This window comes from Mirounga leonina, unplaced genomic scaffold, assembly GCF_011800145.1.
Source record: "Mirounga leonina isolate KUSES-001 unplaced genomic scaffold, KU_Mleo_1.0 Mir_150, whole genome shotgun sequence".
Taxonomy (NCBI): domain Eukaryota; kingdom Metazoa; phylum Chordata; class Mammalia; order Carnivora; family Phocidae; genus Mirounga; species Mirounga leonina.
Genome location: NW_023270374.1, coordinates 8003478 through 8022281, shown reverse-complemented (window position 1 = coordinate 8022281; position 18804 = coordinate 8003478). Strand labels below are relative to the sequence as shown.

Genomic DNA, 18804 nt, shown 5'->3' with positions numbered 1-18804 from the left:
AGAAGATATTTGCAAATGACATATCAGATAAAGGGCTAGTATCCAAAATCTATAAAGAACTCATCAAACTCAACACCCAAAGAACAAAAAATCCAATCAAGAAGTGGGCAGAAGACAGGAACAGACATTTTTCCAAAGAAGACATCCAAATGGCCAACAGACACATGAAAAAGTGCTCAATATCGCTCGGCATCAGGGAAATCCAAATCAAAACCTCCATGAGATACCACCTCACACCAGTCAGAATGGCTAAAATTAACAAGTCAGGAAACGACAGATGTTGGCGGGGATGCGGAGAAAGGGGAACCCTCCTACACTGTTGGTGGGAATGCAAGCTGGTGCAACCACTCTGGAAAACAGTATGGAGGTTCCTCAAAAAGTTGAAAATAGAGCTACCATATGATCCAGCAATTGCACTACTGGGTATTTACCCCAAAGATACAAAAGTAGGGATCCGAAGGGGTACGTGCACCCCGATGTTTATAGCAGCAATGTCCACAATAGCCAAACTGTGGAAAGAGCCAAGATGTCCATCGACAGATGAATGGATAAAGAAGAAGTGGTATATATATATATATATACAATGGAATATTATGCAGCCATCAAAAGGAATGAGATCTTGCCATTTGTAACGACGTGGATGGAACTGGAGGGTATTATGTTGAGCGAAATAAGTCAAACAGAGAAAGACATGTATCATACGACCTCACTGATATGAGGAATTCTTAATTGCAGGAAACAAACTGAGGGTTGCTGGAGTAGGGGGTGGGGTGGGAGGGATGGGGTGACTGGGTGATAGACACTGGGGAGGGTATGTGCTCTGGTAAGCGCTGTGAATTGTGCAAGACTGTTGAATCTCAGATCTGTACCTCTGAAACAACTAATGCAATATATGTTAAGAAAAAAAAAGAAGAAGAAGAAGGTAGCAGGAGGGGAGAATGAAGTTGGGGGAAATCGGAGGGGTAGACGAACCATGAGAGACGATGGACTCTGAAAAACAAACTGAGGGTTCTAGAGGGGAGGGGGGTGGGAGGATGGGTTAGCCTGGTGGTGGGTATTGAGGAGGGCACATTCTGCATGGAACACTGGGTGTTATGCACAAACAATGAATCATGGAACACTACATCTAAAACTAATGATATAATGTATGGGGATTAACATAAGAATTAAAAAAAATGGGATTTTTATTAAAGCACAGGGACAGGACCTGTGGGCAGGCATTACAAGCATGAGGGATGACTGATTCTAGACTTGGGATTTGGGGAAGGGAAGGGAAAAGGGAGGTTTTCAAAAGGACTTTCATATGCCAAAGAGAACCTAAAAGATACTGGAGGCCTTGCCATTGTCAAGCTAAGGTGGCTTTTTTCTCTAGCAAAGCCTTAACCTTAAGACAGTTGGGAGTGTCCTGGAAGAAGGTTCTACTCTGCCTGCCTCAAGTATCTGTCAATGGGCTGCAGGTCATGAAGAAATTTTACTTTCCCTTCTGCCTGTGTTTCCCACATCACTGTGGAGGGGAGGGTGATGTTAGGGCTCCAGGAAATTGCGTCTATGGGTCTCTGGAAGTTAGGTTATTGATAAGAATGCTTTTTCCTTGTAAATCACTAAGACATTGGTAAACTGAGGGAGACTCCGGTCCAGCAGGACTGTGATTTCTCTAAGTTAACCCTTGGTTTTTTCCTTCCCTTAGCTTTCAGGTAGCCTGGAGGGCCTGAGGAATGTCACCCAGATCCCACCTGGGGGAGGGGGGCGGGTTGCGGGGTGTCAGCTTGTGCTTTGCCCTCAGCTTGCCTTCTGCTCCCTCATCATGCTGACTCCAGCTGACCGGACCATTGAAAAGAACCAAACTGCTTCCAACTGACAGAATTTAAGGAACCTCCCCAAAAGTCCCGACTTGCCGTATCTGACTTGCCTTTTTTTTCTCTGCAGCCACGGGACCCGATGTGCAGGCGAGGTTTCTGCCGCAGCCAACAACAATATCTGTGGGGTCGGAGTGGCCTACAACTCCAAGGTCGCAGGTAAGCTTTCAGCAGGGCCATGCGCCAGAAAGCCTAGCGCTCTGGTCTCCAGCCTGGGGCGGTGGGGGGGCAAAAATTCCCACTGGAGCAGAGCTGGGACTAGTAGACTTAGCAAGAGCGGGGAAAAAACAATTCTTTTAATCTTTCTGGCAGTATCAATACAGTGAGGTTTTTTTTATTCGAGTGTGTTATAAATACAGAAAAGTACATAGGTCAGGAGCCCACAGCTCAGTGAATTTTCACAAACTGACCACGTCCACGTAAACTGTCAAGAAACAAAATGCCACCAGCATCCCAAAGCCCTCCTCATGTTCCCTTCCTGTTACTACCCATATACACAAGAATAAGCATGAGCCTGATTTCTCACAACAAATAGTGGTTATTCCCAGCTTTTAAACTTTAATATGAATGGAATTGTACTGATTGTACTCTTGTGTCATTATCAATAACATTCTAATGAGACTCTGATAAAGCCTATAAGAATATAAAAAGATAGGTACAAATTATTGTAAACAGACTCAGAACTCCTCAAAAAAAAAGGGGTTGTTTGTTGTTCCTCTCTAAGGAAATATATTCTACTAAAACCCGTGTATCAAGTTCCACAGGAAGGATATTTAACAATTTCACCTTCACCGGGGGCTTTAGAAATGATGGTGGCAGATCACTGGAAATTTAGAAACCAGCATCTCCCTCTCCAAAAAAGAGCGGGAGAGAGAATGAGAGGGGTTCATAAACTGTCAACAACATGCTGGCGAATGAAGTAGCTCCTGGCATGGGTCCGCATTTTGCATCAAATTGGTTCTTAATTTATTCAAAGCTGAGTCACTCAAACTTGTTTTTCTTTTTTTTTTACAACTCTCTTGATATTTTTTTCCTAGCAATTTAATGGAACCATAAACATACTTTGTGCTGACACTTGCATTTCCAGGGACCTAAATAAAGCCAGATTAACCTATACAAACCCATCACTAACCTCTTTCAACGCTGTTTGCTAAGTGGCTTGCCTAAGCCTGGTGCCGAATTTCACAAAAGAATACGTCTGGAGGGCCTGAAATGCAAATGGGGGAAGCTTTGCCCCCCGGGTTTCTGCTCTCTTTACTTTGTGTGCTTTCAAACTGCGGGCATTAAAATGTCAGAAGCCATCAGGAGCTCAGGGGAAAGAATAACACCCAGTTAATAATTTATAAGCCAGGCTCGGACCTCGGGTGTTATCTGTGCAAGGTGGGTTCCCTATCCGCAGGATAAAACTGGAGGCAACTGAAAAAAATCAGACCTGAATTTCCAATTCACAGTGATTGTCTTCAAAATAATTTGGATCCCAAAGCATAGTTTCAAAATAGCTTTGGTGCCCAAAGTAACTGGGTTTCTTTTGATCAAGAGATTCTTAGAACTAGTGCCTGCAAAACTGAGTTAGGAGCAGCTCAAGGCATTAGGAGGGTTTACCGGGGTCGCTTTCTCCATTTGCCTTCTGTCCTTTTCTCTCCTATTGTTTGCGCTCTGAAAACATCTGAGCAGCTCATCAAATGGACCTAATTTCCCTGTTCTTTTCATTTGAATTCCGTAAAAGGGAAACATGAGAAAAGGATTTCAGTGTGTTAACCTAAGAAATAAGAGGGCCAGTTATTTTACGAGCAAAATGGGTTTATTCAGGACAACAGAGAATTGCAATTCAGGACATTGCAAGCTATGGCAAAACCACAGGCAAGTCCCACAAAGCAGAGGAATGTTATTTTATGGAGAAGAAGGAGGAACTTGGGAGGGGTTGTTTTCAAGTAAAGTCCATGGGAGAAAAGCAGGAATTCAGGGTGATAGTCATTTCTCCTTGGCTGATTTGCCGGGGTACTGGATTTCTTGTAGGAGATGCAATGTACATCTTTTCCAGCTGGGGCCTGAAATTATTGATTCTTTCCTGTTGACAACTCTGCTGGGACCTGTAATTGACATTTCTCCCTGTAATTGATATTGAGTGATAGAGCTCCCCCTTCTGGACTCCCAATTCCATTTTAGTGAGCTTTCCCTTTATTAATTTTCACTGGTGCCAGGAGTTTCTTTGGGAGGTTATCCCCGGAAACCAGAGTGAAGGAAAGAGGAGGAAAGACAGCTAAGGGAGGGAAGTCAACAAAGGGTGTGTAGATGAACTGGTTGCTCCTGTGGATAAGCAGGGATCTGAGGGACTGTGGGGACAGCCCACAGAATTGCTCTCCACCAAGGAGAAGAGGCTGGGGAGTTTATCCGCCAACTCCCATCCCTCATTTATGGGGGTGGCTCCTGGGCCCTCGGCACCCTGTCCAGTCTTCCAGGTCACATGGGTGGAGCATAAATCCTGAGGCAGAGAACGCACCCCAGGCAAAGATACCTGGACAGGGCAGCGGATCCACACAGCTGCAACCCCTTAACTCTGCCTCACCTGCTGACTGACTCCCAACCCCAAAGGTGAGTGAATGCAGCCTGATACCGCAAAGGCATGACCTGACCTGTGCTCTGTGAAACCCCAGCTGACTCAGGTCTCACGGCAATGCTGAGGTTCCAGAAATAGACCAGAGCTGGTGGGAGGCATGCCCAGCCACACACAGAGTTTAAGCACAGGAGCCTCCTTTTCCGCTCCCTTAACCCCCGTTTTGCTCCTCTGGAACTACTCATGCTGGTGCCAACTGTTCGAGGGGCCCAGAAGTCTAGTCCCCATCGTCCTGTGCCTGTTGGAACATCCAGTGTCCTCTGGGCTTCCCTGGAACAGCGCAAGGAATTCTTTATGAGGAAGCCCTGGACTGTTACTCAGGAATTACAATAAAAGCAGAATTTCAGCCTCCTGGACCTTACACATTTAGGTGAAACATTTTGTTCCTTCTGGCTGTCAATCGCAAAAGTTGTCTGGTTTTTATAACTCTAAAGGAGCCATGCCTTTCCAGAGAATCTTTCCTTGCAGGTTTCTGAGCTAGGGGTGTCTAGAGCGCCACCTGGTGGCCAGACAAGATCATTGCTAGTCCCTCCCGGTCCCGAGGTGTTCTGTTAAGGTAGGGAGACTCCAGAGGCGGGGTGGTCCAAGCCCTTCCTGCATCCTGGGTGTCTCTTCAACGTGTCCTCAAAAAAAGGCTTAAGTTGAGGTGCTGTAAAATCTTAGCCCAGGAAGAGGAAAGTGGAGATAAGATGGTAAAATGAGTCCCCTGAAGGGAAAGAAGGAAAAAAAAAATCACAGCATCTCTTCATCTGCCTGTTAGTCTGTTACGTCTCTTTTATTCACAGATTTTTTGCTCACTTTTCCACTAGGGCTCCTGTCTTTTTCTTGCTGATTTGCATGCCTTCTTCGTATGTCCTCGATCTTAGCTCCTGCTCAGTTTCAGGCAGTGCAAATATCTTCTCCCAAACTTTCACATGAGGTCATTAATCCACCTGGATTTCACCTTTGTATGTCGTGGTGGCTGGGGACCCAGTTTTATTTTTCTCCAAACGTGAACCAGGGTCCCTGATACCATCTATTCAATAATCCATCCTGTTCCTCTGATTTGTGGTGCCACCTTCATCGTATATTAAGTTCCCATCCATACATGATTAGTCACTAGGTAAATATAATTTACATAAACCCACCTAGCAGGTATAAATTAGGAAGTGTAGCCACACTCCTACTGATGGGCCTTTGTATCTGCTCTTCCCTCTGCCCAGAATACCTCCCCCATAGGCTTTACCTGGCCACACCTCTTCATCCTCTTCTCCGTTTTCCCATTGCTCCTCCAACATCACCTCCCAGACCAGCTTCCTCATCCACACGTGAGAAAGCATGCAGAGTTCTTTCCTCCCAGCACTAACTACAGTCAGCTACTGGACGTATTCTTGTGCATGGTGATTTGATCAGTATCTTTCTCCCCAGGCAGACAACAGTCTCCATGAGGACAAGGGCCATGTCTCTTTTCTCTCACCTCAGCACCGAGAACAAGATCTGGGGCACAGTGGATGCCCAAAGCCTATTTGCTGAGTGCCAGAAAGCAAGAAAGGAATAAAGACAAGGAAGGGCCAGTGATAAGCAGTAGAGATTAATTATTAGATGAAGAATGGATGGATGAATGGAGTCATGAGATGAAGGGCCTAAGGATCTAAGGACCCAAAGCTCATAGAATTTCTACCAGGAAGCAAATTTATCTCCTCTTCTACCAGCACCATCTCACCTTTGCTGCTTCATCCCAATCAAATTAGTTCCAAGGAGACGTGGGCCTTCTCACACCCTCTCCCCACTTCCCTCCCTTCCCAGGGCACCACCAGTAGGAGCTGCTCCTGGGCCCATCAGTGAAAAGAGAAAAGGGGCCCCTCTGCACCCACACCTCAGACAGCTCCAGGCTATCAAGCACAATGACCATCCATCCACCATTTATCATTCAGGTGTTACAAAAAGAGTGTGTAAATTTCCAGGAGCTCATCTTTTCTACTTACTCATCAGAATCTCAAAATCTTGGGCCCCAAAATTCCTTTAGTCCAAACACCCACTGACACTTGCCTAAGGATAGCAACATAGTAGTATTAATAATGATAATAATAATAAGTAACACATAGTTACTCTTCCAATGTGTCAAACACAATACAAAACTCTTTACCCAACCCTTTATACAATTTTCTTATACATTATTATATATAATACATATAACATATATATTATATATTAGCATCCCTTTTCTACAGAGAACAAGACTGGGGCCCCACAGCTTGTAAGCTGTAGAATAAACCTGCAGCCAGCACAGCCTGGGCCAGAAATTCTGCCTGTGGCCCCTACACGAAAATGCTTGGACAACTTCCCTTTTCCTGCCCTTCTGGGATAGCCTGGATCCAGCCTGGAGCCACATACCTCCAGTGACAAGAAACTCACTCCCTTCCAACATAGTCTGTTCTACCTTTGGATATGTGTGACTTTGAGAATCTTCCTCTAAAATGAGCTCTCTCTTTGATTTCTGTTGCCTGTTGTCATGGACACAGTTGCTACCCCCTCTTTAAATGACACATGGCAGGGAAAGAGGAAAGCTCCCATTAGTCTGGCTCCTAAAGAGCAAATACTCTATAACATGTAAACACATGCATTTGGCATGTCCCAAAAATCTTAGTGCCATCTTGAAGCTTTAATAACTTCAAAGATATGTATATTTGAGGTTTAACTATTTACATTCCCTTTGCCCACTTATTTACTTTCATGAATTTTGAAGAAAAAGATTAATTTCAGGTTTTTTACTTTGAAAATGCCTTTATTCAGTAACTCTTTAGGAAAATAACTTAATTCTTTTCTTCCTTTTGATTTTTAAAGATTATTTATTTATTTGAGAGACAGAGAGAGAGAGAGAGAAAGAGCACATGGGGGGGAGGGGCAGAAGGAGAAGGAGAAGTAGACTCCCCGCTGAGCAGGGAGCCCAATGAGGTGCTTGATCCCAGGACCCTGGGATCATGACCTGAGCCGAAGGCAAATGCTTAACCGACTGAGCCACCCAGGTGCCCCTGTTCCTTTTGATTTTTAAATCAGTGTTTGACATCCTCAATCAAAGGGAATAAGACAAAAAATTAAAATTAAAAATGTATTGTCCAAAATTTGCAACCCCCCCAAAAAATGCACAACAAATATAAATAATGAAGCTTTCAAATGATGTTTCTTGAAGTTTGTCAGATTTATATTTCTGAGATTATTAAAGCTCAAAACTGCACCAAGCCTTGGGAGATGCTATCTCTTACTGCCAATCCCTTCCAGCACTCAACAGTTATTGCTGGCTGCCTCCCATGTACCCGGTTCTGCTGTGGGTGGTGGGATACAGCTGTGAGGCAACCAGCAGGATTCCTGTCCTCACACAGCTTAGAGTCTAAGAGGAGACACAGACGATGAGCGAATCAGCACAATAATATCAGATCGCTGCTGTGACCAAACCAAAGCAAGGTGGTAGAGAATAACCAGGCTGAGGGGACAGGTAGCACTTTGAGGGTGGGAGCACCACACCTGGGCTTCCGCAGAGTTCCTCAGAGCAACCCCAGGGTGGGGCCAGGCCAGGCAGCATCGGCCTTACCTGCCTGCCTTGTTAAGTCAGAGCATCTAGATTTATGCACCGAGCTTTGGGATGGGATCTCCTTTGTTCAACGGTTCTGAAAAAGAGTTTGAAAACCATACTGTTGACCATTATCAAAATACCCCGAAATTTCGCTGCCGGCAATGAATTACCTCCACATATTTGGCCGATAGAACTCAAAACGTTTCAGTGAGTTCCCATAATGTTATCTGAATTTTAAAACAAACCAGTAAAAATTGCACATTAGCACAATGATGAACATGTTTTCAGATCCTTAGGTCAGCATGAATTCATGCCTCAGCCTGCCGATTTATATTCACGAGCAAAAAAGGTGGTGATTAGCAACACTGAGGTTCATGGGCAGATGCAGTGTTTGCTGGTGTGGAGTACAAGTTCCCCTTTTGTAACAAGAGCAGAGGTAGAAAGGATTTAACTCAAATCCCTGGGCCTTGCAGCTCTTAGGGAAGGAAGTCTCGGAGTCCCCACTGGTCAGTAGTGCGGTGATCAGACCCTCATGGTGGGGGGATAGAAGTGTTTGATGTGCGCACTGTGTTTCCCTATGCCATTGAATCACACCAGCCAGGAGAGCATTTTACAACTGTGAACACACAGAGTCCTAGCCCACCCTGGGCTTTCCTCTCTCCCTTTGCCTCTCACCTTTACTCTCTTGCCTTCCCTTGTTCTCTCTTTCTTACCTGGCTCTGTCTTTGTCTCTCTCTCTCTCCGTGCCCCGCTGTAGCTCCTACAGCATCCAGGGACAGAGGAGAGAGAAAACCCTTGAGTCACCCTGTGCCTCTGTCTTGGCTACAAATGGTGCAGTCGCTTGCGAAAATGAATACTGTATCTCATTCAATTAATGCATGCCTCATTCCTCCCGAGCTTAACAAGATTAAAGGAATGTCGGGCGCCTGGCCCCAGAATATGAATGAGAGCCTTGCTCCCATTCTGTGGCTGCCCCTGCCTCCCTGGACGCTGAAACAGTCAGAAGATTAATGCACACCAGCTCTGATGTTCTGTGCAGCACAAAGGGGGCCAGGGAGGGCAGGAAGAGGAAAAGAGACAGACAAAAGCTGCAAAGAGAGTGGGTAAAGGGCAGGGCTGGATGCACCACTCTGGCTGGATGATGAAATTCAGTGTTGCCATTGGTTGGCATGCAGGACAGTTCAGGTCTACTTCGGCAGGGTTGAATTTCTCTCACCTTCTAGCTGAAGTGGGCTGTTCAGTTCTGCTCATCTAGACAAGTTCAAGACCATTTGGGTTTTCTCCTTGCAGGCAAGTGAAAACCAGCCTCTCTGTGATGTTTCCCTACCTACAAAGTGGGCGCGACTTCTGGCCAAAAGAAGCTGCACTATTTGGTTTACTCTGTGATCTGTTGAGTACTATTGTTGAATACATTTTTAAAAAATAAATAAAATACAGGGAAGCCAAAAGCAAAATGTGAGGCTTTAGACTTCCTCTCTCTTATAAAATGAACCATAAAACTTAGCTTCCAGGGGGCGCCTGGGTGGCTCAGTAGGTTAAGCATCTGCCTTCGGCTCAGGTCATGATCCCAGGGTCCTGGGATGGAATCCCGCATCGGACTCTGCTCCGCGGGGAGCCTGCTTCTCCCTCTCCCTCTGCTTGCCACTCCCCCTGCTCACTCGCGCTCTCTGCATCAAGTAAACAAATAAAATCTTTTTTAAAAACACAAAACTTAGCTTCCAGAAAGTTCAAAACGAAGATTATGCTCATTCTGTATGAACTTCTCCCCAAGGGAAAGGATGCTAAGTGATTATTGGACATTTGTTGGCAAGAATGGTGACCTGATTTATGGGTAAAGAAAACCCATAAGTGGAAAATCTCAAGATGTTATTATTTGTTCTTCTGGACCTGCCATTTCTGTTAGGGAAAAAAAATCAGCTAACGTAATGATACCATACATCTATTCATCAAATATTTATCAAGCTTAAAATAATGCTGATCACCTAGGACCCAAGAAAAGAACAAAATAGACATGCTCTGAACTCAGAGCTTTTGCTGTCTAGTGATGAATGTGTTGACCAAGAAGAGTTATAAAGCAACCAAAGCATTTATTTGGGTCTTAGGCATTGCAGTCAGGGAGACACAGAGTCAACTGACATGCAACGTGTACTCCAAAATGCAAGCAGGGAATGTGGGCTTATACAGGCAAAAACCACAAGGTCCCATAGCTCGTTGTGAAAGAATTATCATTGATACTGACAGAGTTAAAGGGAGTATCTAAGGTTGGCTCTTCAGTAACATATGCTACGTTATCTCCATTTCAGTCCAGAGTAAAAGGATGTTTTCCAAGAGGTGATTAAGGTGCAACCAATAAGTTACAACTGACAAGTCAAAAGTCCTTCCAAAAATGGAAACAGGAGATGTGCATCACCTTGCTTCTTCAGTGTCCTCCCCACCCTATTTTGGATGCCTGTCTTAGCAAGGCTTACTTTAGGTTGTAATCACCTTGCACAAATGAAACTCACAAGTAAGCAATTATACTACTAGAAGGCCCAAAGTATGGTGCTGGAAGGGGTGGGGGTAGGGGGATGCCGGGGAACTGGATCCAGAAAGACTGCTGGGGAAATGCCTCCTGAACACAATGCCTCAGAGAAGGATGAGCATTGGGAGAAGGTGTATGCAGGCACAAGGAGTGGGCTATGGGACACTGAGGAGGAAGGAGAGACCCTTCAAGAGAAGACAGTTTCGTATCAATTTCACAAGCCCTGCAAGAACCTGGCTTGTCCTTATTTGAATGGATTTGCGTGCCATGTTAGAGAGTGATGCTTGTGTCCTAGTGTCCTTTGGCCATGGTAAATATAGTTAAGAGGTGTCAGGATCCAAGTTTTGACTGTGTAGAGCCCAGTCCCTTCACTTCATAACTCCCGTGGAAAGAAAGACTTGGTCAGCTGCTCTAACATTCTAGGGTCCTTACCACAAAAGAAAGTGTATGAAGCAGAGAACAATATGGCCCCCAACAGCAATGTCTGGAGAGTAGTAATAGAGGGACCAAGTGCCCATCTCATTGGCTGCTACTTCGCTAACCCTGGAGAGACTTGTTAGGGACAGTCAGACGGTGATGTAAACTATGGGTGCCCACAAGTGTGCCCCCTTGTGCATCCCTGTGTGCAGCTCAGGTTTACCCACACAATCGTGGACTGCAGCACTCTGCTCCTCTTCAATGTCCCAGCAAGGAGTCACTCCTACAAGTTGTTGGAAGAGCACAAACTTTACAAAGGTGACATAGGGGAGAAAGAGGAGGGGGCTGTATCATGCACCCCATTACTAATATATTTCAGAAGGGCCCATTCTGCATTTCTGTCCTCCCCAAAACCCCTTCTCAGCTATCATGCAACTTGGAGTCCTCTTTTCCTGACTCCCCGGATCTTTGCACTGTTCCTGCCCCTCTCTCTGCCCCCTAATCTCTAGGATTTACTCTGAAATATTTAATATCAATTTCATCCCCCCCCCCCCCCCCGTCCTGGCCGGGGGTTTTTTTCCCCCCTGAAACTGCCCCCCCCCCCGCCCCCACCCAGTCAATACCCAATCGCTGAAGGCTGAGCTTCCACTTAGAAAGACTTATCCAGGAATCTCTTCAGACCACAAAGGTGGTCTCTCTCCATTAGAAATTCTAGTCAAGTTTGCGCACGGGGGTGGGGGACAACTTCTTCAAATAGTTACATAACGAAAGGCGTGGGTGGAGTCCAAAAAGGATCGAGCGGGACGGTCTGTGAGTCCTTCTTCATCCTCTGAAGGTGGAGCCCACCCAGCCTGAGGTTGGACTCGGGATTCCGCAGCGTCCCCCAGGACATCTGGGGGCAGACCCTCCAACCATACCCAGGACCTGAGCCCTCATCACCCCCCCCACCCCGTGTGCAGCGCACTGGGCGACCAAAACGTGGTGTTTCCCTGCCCGCACCACAGGTATCCGGATGCTGGACCAGCCGTTCATGACGGACATCATCGAGGCCTCTTCTATCAGCCACATGCCCCAGCTGATTGACATCTACAGTGCCAGCTGGGGCCCGACGGACAACGGGAAGACGGTGGACGGGCCCCGCGAGCTCACGCTTCAGGCCATGGCCGACGGCGTCAACAAGGTAAGGAAGGGCTTGGCTGCGGACACCAGGTTCAGGACCTAGGGGCTGAAGCGGGGGGCGCTGGGGGTGGGAGGTATCCAGAGGAGGTGATGAGAGTGAAGTAAGGGGCAGGGAAGGAGGCAGAGGTGGGGCTGTCACCCTGTGCTTTAGCTCAGGGCCTCCGAGAAATGGACCCCCAAACAGGGTTAGTGGGGCCTTTTATTGGAGCGGACTCCTTTAAAGGGCAAAGAGGAGGGGGCAGGGGTGCCTTCAGACAGTGATGCTGGCTCAATCCAGGCGAAAGAGCGGGGAGGAAGGAGGGTCATCCTGGGGGCCTCTGCTAGCACCCCCACTGTGCCACACGTCAGCTGGGAGCAGCCCCCAGGCAGTGGGGTCTGGGTGCGGAAGGGGCTATGAGCCATATATGAGCCTCCGGTTTTTGAGGATGCCCATCCCTGAGATTAGCCCAGGAATGGAGAGAGCCAAGGAAAAGAGACCAAGGCAGAGCCCCCAAAGGGAAGGTAGCCAGTGAGTGGCCCATGCTCGAGGAAAGAAGTACCCTCCCTACCATCTCAGGGCAGGGGTCATCTCCCATAAGATATGAGCTAGGCCCCGGGATCAGAGTCTTCTGGGTTCAGGTCCCATTTAGGGCGCTCAATGTCTGGGTGTATCCACAAATGACTTGACCTCCCTGCGCCACTGTTTTTTGCCTGTACAATGGTGATAATCATACATTTCTCCTGGGATCATTGTAACGTGTCAATGAGATAAATACGCCAGTGTTTGGCACTGGGAAGTGCCCCCGGAAGGGTTGGTGTTTATCCAGGTCATTATGGACACTTGACCAATCTCCCCAAAACTTTGTGGTATAAAGCATAGTGTTTTACTAGGCTTGTGGATTCTGTGGGTCAAGAACTCAGGGCACAGTGGGGATGGCTGGTGTCAACTCCAAGAGTCCTGGACCACAGGTGGAAGACTCCAGACTTGAATTGCCAGACTGTTGTGTCTTCCAGTGCCCTTAGGATGTGCCTAATTACTCACCATTGGTGCCACAACACCAACCACTCAGAGTACTTAGTCATTTTGTCTTATTTAGTCTTGTCTTCAAGATTAGACTTGCCTTCAGGTGACAGTGATGCCCCTTCTGTGCTTTGAGTTTGCTTGTCTAATCAGCCGTGGACATGGGAATCACATTTCCCAAGATTACAACAGTGGTGCATGGAGTAAGTCACCAGGTCCTAAGTGAGGGAAAGACAAGTATGTCAGGTGTGGTAGATGCACTTTTGGAAGTGCATTTTAGGAATTTTTAGAAAGTTTGCCTCTTGGGTTTTGACCAATTTCAAATGGATGAAATGGTTATAGCCATGTTTGGATATATAAACTAGCACTATTATAAGTGAACTGCAAAATGCATCTATTCTGTTTATGTTTAAGTTATTTACAGTCTATGTGAAATACACATGAACTTATTACTTATACATTTATATCACTAAAATAGGTATGTGTATAAAACACCCCAAAGTCAACAGTAGCTTAGAAAGGTAAAAATATTAAAGAAAATTAGAGTGGACCACTGAAGGCTATTTTTTGTTGTTGTTTTAAAGTGTTACAAGATGCCAACATTGCGTTTTGTTTTATTTTTAACTACTGTCACTGTTAAATCCCACAACTTACTCATATTATAACTGGAACCTAAGTACAGTCTCCCCAGTCCTGTTTACCCCTCAGCCCCCAGCCCCTGGTAACTCTCTATTTCTATGAGACATCCCAGTTCTCACCTCAATCCCTGTCCCTTGTTGGCCACAGAACTTAGGACTAGTCACTTAGTTTCTCCGTGCCTCACTTTCTTCTTCAGTAAAATAGTCCCCATCAATGGTTCTCACAGTGTGGCCACTGGCCCACCCACAAGTTTGTGAGAAATGCAGAGCCTCAGCCCCATCCACCCACCTGATGTATCAGAGTCTGCATTTTAACAAAGTCGCACTCAAGTTTGAGAGGTGCTGCTCTAAATGATTTCTAGAATACATATCTCGTAAGCCTAAGATACTAAGACCACAAGATAACGTGGTTTTAAAAATCCCCTAGTGACTAGGAAAGAGCAGTAGAAGTGACTCATTTTCTGGGATGGCACTGTGCGTCCCCTTCCTGGTGGTGCCTTGAAGGGATTGATGACCAAGCCAAACACTCTGGTTTGTCTCTGAGCTGCAGGAGCAGAGGCCCGGGTGGCTCAACCTAAGGGGTTTCTTGTAGGGATGCACGAGGAAGGACTAGGGCAATGGGATGGATTCGAGCAGGACCTCATACAAGCTGGGACCAGACAAACATTCTGGATCCAACATAGCTGCAGGACTCTGGCCACAGAGTGTGTGGGTATCCCCATGGGGCTCCCACAATCACAGGGCTTGGCTGTTGTCTCGTGCCTGTCTCTCACTGGCTTTGTGTGTCCCTCTCTGAATCCATTGTTCCTCTTCCTTGGGACTTATGTTCATGTGCTACTTCTGCGTGGACGGGACCCCATCAGCAGCCTCGTTTGTCACAACCTGTCAGGCTCTACTCCAACTGCCATCTCCCCCAGCACCCCCAAGCTTGAGGGGGAATCTTGGCCCCAAACTAGGGGAGACACTTCTCTCTCTGGTAGGTTCCAAAACTAGCAAATGTGGTTCCATTGGACAAGTTTAGAACTTGAACGGTCAGAAGTCAGTCTGAAGGTTGCTAACAGAGCCCCTTTCTTTTCCATTCTGGTAACATCAAGTGGCAGTTGGCACCCTCGCACAGCTTTGTAGAGCTCTGAAGGAGAAGTTTCTTCTGAACTGTTGAATTCTTTCAGAAGTCTCAATAGAAATATAACACCATATGCTTCTCCTCTGTTATGGGTGGAATTGTGTTCCCCACCACCACCAAAATTCATATGTTGAAATCCTAACCCTTCCCCCATCTCAGAATGTGACCTTATCTGGAAATAGGGCCATTTCAGGTGTAATTAATTAAGACAAGGTCATTCTGGAGCAGGGTGGGCTCCTAATCTGATATGACTGGTGTCTCTATTAAAAAAGGTAATTTGGACACAGACACATAGGAACAATGGCCAGAGAACATGAAGGCAGAGATCAGGATGATGCCTCTACAAGCCAAGGAAACCCCCAGCAGCTAGGGGAGAGGCATGGGACAGATTCTCCCTCCCAGCCTTCAGAAGGAACCAACCCTGCCGACATCTTGACTTTGACCTTCCAGAACAGCTATATATACAATATACAATATATTTCTGTGGTCTACACCACCCATACTTTGTTACAGCAGCCCTAGAAACCATGCACCTTCCAGGGTTAGAAGAGAGATTTGGCCAGACTCCAGCAGTGCAGAAACAACATGGTCACTTTTTCAGTTACCCTTGATGTCAACTGGCTCCCTCTCAGATAACTAAGATAGCTGAGCATTGATCCACTTACAACTTATTCTCACCTGGCACCTCGAGAAGCAGCCTTCCTTCACTCTCTAACATCATTCCTCAAAGGAGAAGCTTGCAACAATTCCCATGATGCCATCAGCATCAGCCCATCTGAGACAGCCACAGGGGGCCCCTGACATTTGAAAGGCACAGTACCGTTTACAGAGGGACTTACCCACAGGATCGGCAGGTGGGGGTAAGAGGTGGTGCCGCCACCCCATTTCAGTGCCTCAACCCTCTGGAGTTTTTAGGATGAAACTTTAGACACACAAACAGCTTGTTTGCTTATTGCATTGTTCACTGTGTGGCTGGAGAGAAATGGTTGCACATCCAAGGACCCAGGACCAGGTGACAATACCCTGGGAACACTTGGCAGATGTCCTCCTTCCCCAGCAGACAGGGATTTCCACTGAGAAGCATTTTTTTGACACCCAAGTCCAAAAGAGAGACATGTAGGTGACATCTGCCCTCAGTCTGAATTTACAACGCGCATGGCATTCAATGCAGCACATTCCCAAGTGGCTCCTGTCATTTTCCATGGACTTCTGAACTGTTCCCCACATCTCAAGTCCGGGTATTTCTCTCTCCTCCATCTGTAGCCTCCCCTGCTACAACTAGAAAGGCCCTTTCAAGTGTGATTGTTCTGGAAAGTATGCCAACTGTGCCAAAACTCGAAGAGAAAAATTGTTATGACTTATCTTCAGATGACAGCATGTAAATATTTTAGAAAGTGAAGTGAGTATGATGAAAAATACATGATTTCTCATTAGACTTTCCCCCAAGCTGTGGGAATGGTTCTTTCCTTGTTTCAAGGTGACATTTCTTTGGACAGAATGGTAGAATCTCGTGCATGATGGTGTATTATACACGAGCAGAGATTTCCTCTCAGTTATCTGGTCTACTCTAAAGGGAAGTCCACCTCGGAAATGTAGCTCCATCTAAACAAGAGTCAGATAATTACCTAGCACGCAAAGGTAGGTCTTACGCTTGTCTTTGAATTTTAGCATCCTGTGGGTAGGTTTTGTTTGACAGACATAGCAATGATAAAGAAAGAGGAAGAGGAAAAGAAGGCTGAGGGACCTTTTTGGGGATGTGCTGTTTGCCACAGACCCCACCACTCCCAATTGTATGACCTCTGTTTTGCACATAAACATCACCTACCCGGCTCCTTACAGATCTGAGTTTGCATTTCCTATATTTGTTCAGTAAATACTTAAGGGAGGCAGCAAGGAGCAGAGAAGAGAAAAGGAAAGGAAACTTTTTTCCCTTTATTTGTTTTTTCATCTTTATAGTCTACATGTTGACCATACAATAAAAGCATTTCTCACATTTTATATGGGAAGAAGGTGACAGTCATAGATCCCTGAATTATGAGATATCCAATAACTGACGTCTTTCTTAGTTTGGGATCCTGTAAAAGCAGACCCTGAGACAAGGATTGAGTTCATGTAGTTGCTTTGGGAGCCAAAGGGAACACCAGTAGTGAAGGGGGAGGTATGACAGGGAAGAAAGGGGCCAATGAAGGTTGTGTTACCAGGCCAGCTACCACTGTGAACAACTGGAGCTTAATCCCACTGGGAAACTGGAAAACCATGCAGAACATGCCCTGGAGTCATCCCTGCCAATGGCAAGGGAGCTGGGGTAAAAGTCATGGTCAACATAAATGCCACAGCACTTTTGGCCCAGGGGCAGGTGTGCAGAACAGGCTCTTGGGAGAAAGCCCTTCTACAAAGAGACGCCTATGCTGGCATTTGGAAATGCCCAGTGCATGGAAGGTCTAAGGGATGTGGGCTTACACCCGCTGCCGCCTACTACAGTCTCCAGAGTGCAGTTTGAGAAAACCTAATCTGAGGATTAGAGTCTTTGCTATCTGGATAATAAAGGACCAGTAGGGTGATGTGTTTGCTGGTTAGAAAGACGCAGGCCTTGCAGAGACTGGTGGAGTAACAGAGCCACGTGTTGTAGGATCACAGGGTCTGATGTTGCCCTGACAACCAGAAAGGGCATTCAGACAACACTAGAGGGCCTTGAAAGTGACAGTTGGTTCATGAACTTCTTTCCACATCTTGAGGAAGTACAGCTACCGAGGGCAACCGTGGTATGTCTGTGGTTGGCTCTGATTTCTATACCCCAACCTCTTATTAATCATGGTTCAGGGCTGCTACTGGAAGGAGCATCTCAGGGATATTTAAAGACAAGCCAGGCACAAGCTGAGGCACAGGTGAGACAGAGCATTGATTGTTTATCAGGCAGTCCCTGCGGGATTGAGCAGGGCAGAAGCATGGATCCCAGCTCTTCGGGCTGGAATGTACAAAAGAAGGATCACTTGCAAAACGGTGGCTCGAAAGGCACCTTGCAGGCAAGGGGGGCAGCGGACTGCCCAGGGAGACAGTGATAAATTGGGCATTGGTGAAGCAAAGCGTTAGTGCAGCCTGCTGGAATTTAATCAGAGCAGTGGGTCTGACATGGTGGCAGCGAGTGCCGGGGCTTCTGACAGGCAATGGATGCCTCCTGCCAAGGAGCTCTCAGGAACACTCCATGAGCCCTGATTTATGCTCTGAAACCAAGCAAAGGTTCACAACTGGGCAGGAGCTGCCAAAGTGTGGAGTCTGCGATCCAGTCTGAAATGATGGTTGCAGTTACAGTCCCTCCTTTCATTTGTGATAAAGAGAAATGGAAGAAAAGGCTGGTTGGTGGCTTTTGGGTGATTCCTCTCAAGTGCTGGCCAGCCTGAGGTGGGATGGCCAACCATCTTGGTTTCCCATTTTTAGCACTGAAAGTCCCACTTCCAAGGAACCCCCCAGTCCGGGCAAACCGCCAACACTCGGTCACTCCCCCTGTGGCCGTGTTGGTGGTGGTGACTTACCCGAACCCAGAGAAAACCCCAACCAGCTTGAGGGATTGACATGAATGTAAACCCATTTGAACTCCCGTGACATCAGGAAGGTTCATCATGGTGTGTTTGGATCCTGCTAGAAATGAGACAGCATTGCGTAAGGGTCTTCCCTCCAGAGTGTAGACGTGGCAAAACAGGTAGTAATTAGAGGTGACTACAGTAGGCGCCATTAAACGTAGCCTTGAGTGAAGGATATAATCAGAAGCCAAGGGCAATGTGCCGTCCTCTGTTTGGCTTTTCTGGAGACCGTGACACCCCCAGCACACTCTTGAACTCCCCGGGGAACCTGATGGGGACACGAGGCGGACGCTGTGGTCCTGGTGCCGTGGCATCCTGCTCACCAGCC

The 18804-nt window shown here is 46.7% G+C and overlaps 1 protein-coding gene across 2 annotated transcripts in view; it reads left to right on the top strand.

Moving 5' to 3' along the window:
- Positions 1-18804, top strand: part of PCSK2 (proprotein convertase subtilisin/kexin type 2) — a 282136-nt gene that overhangs the window by 232789 nt on the left and 30543 nt on the right. For both annotated transcript variants that reach the window (XM_035005804.1, XM_035005803.1), the window contains 2 exons: positions 1927-2015; positions 11963-12138. In XM_035005804.1, the coding sequence (XP_034861695.1) occupies positions 1927-2015; positions 11963-12138 (265 nt within the window). The remainder of the gene's footprint in view (positions 1-1926; positions 2016-11962; positions 12139-18804) is intronic.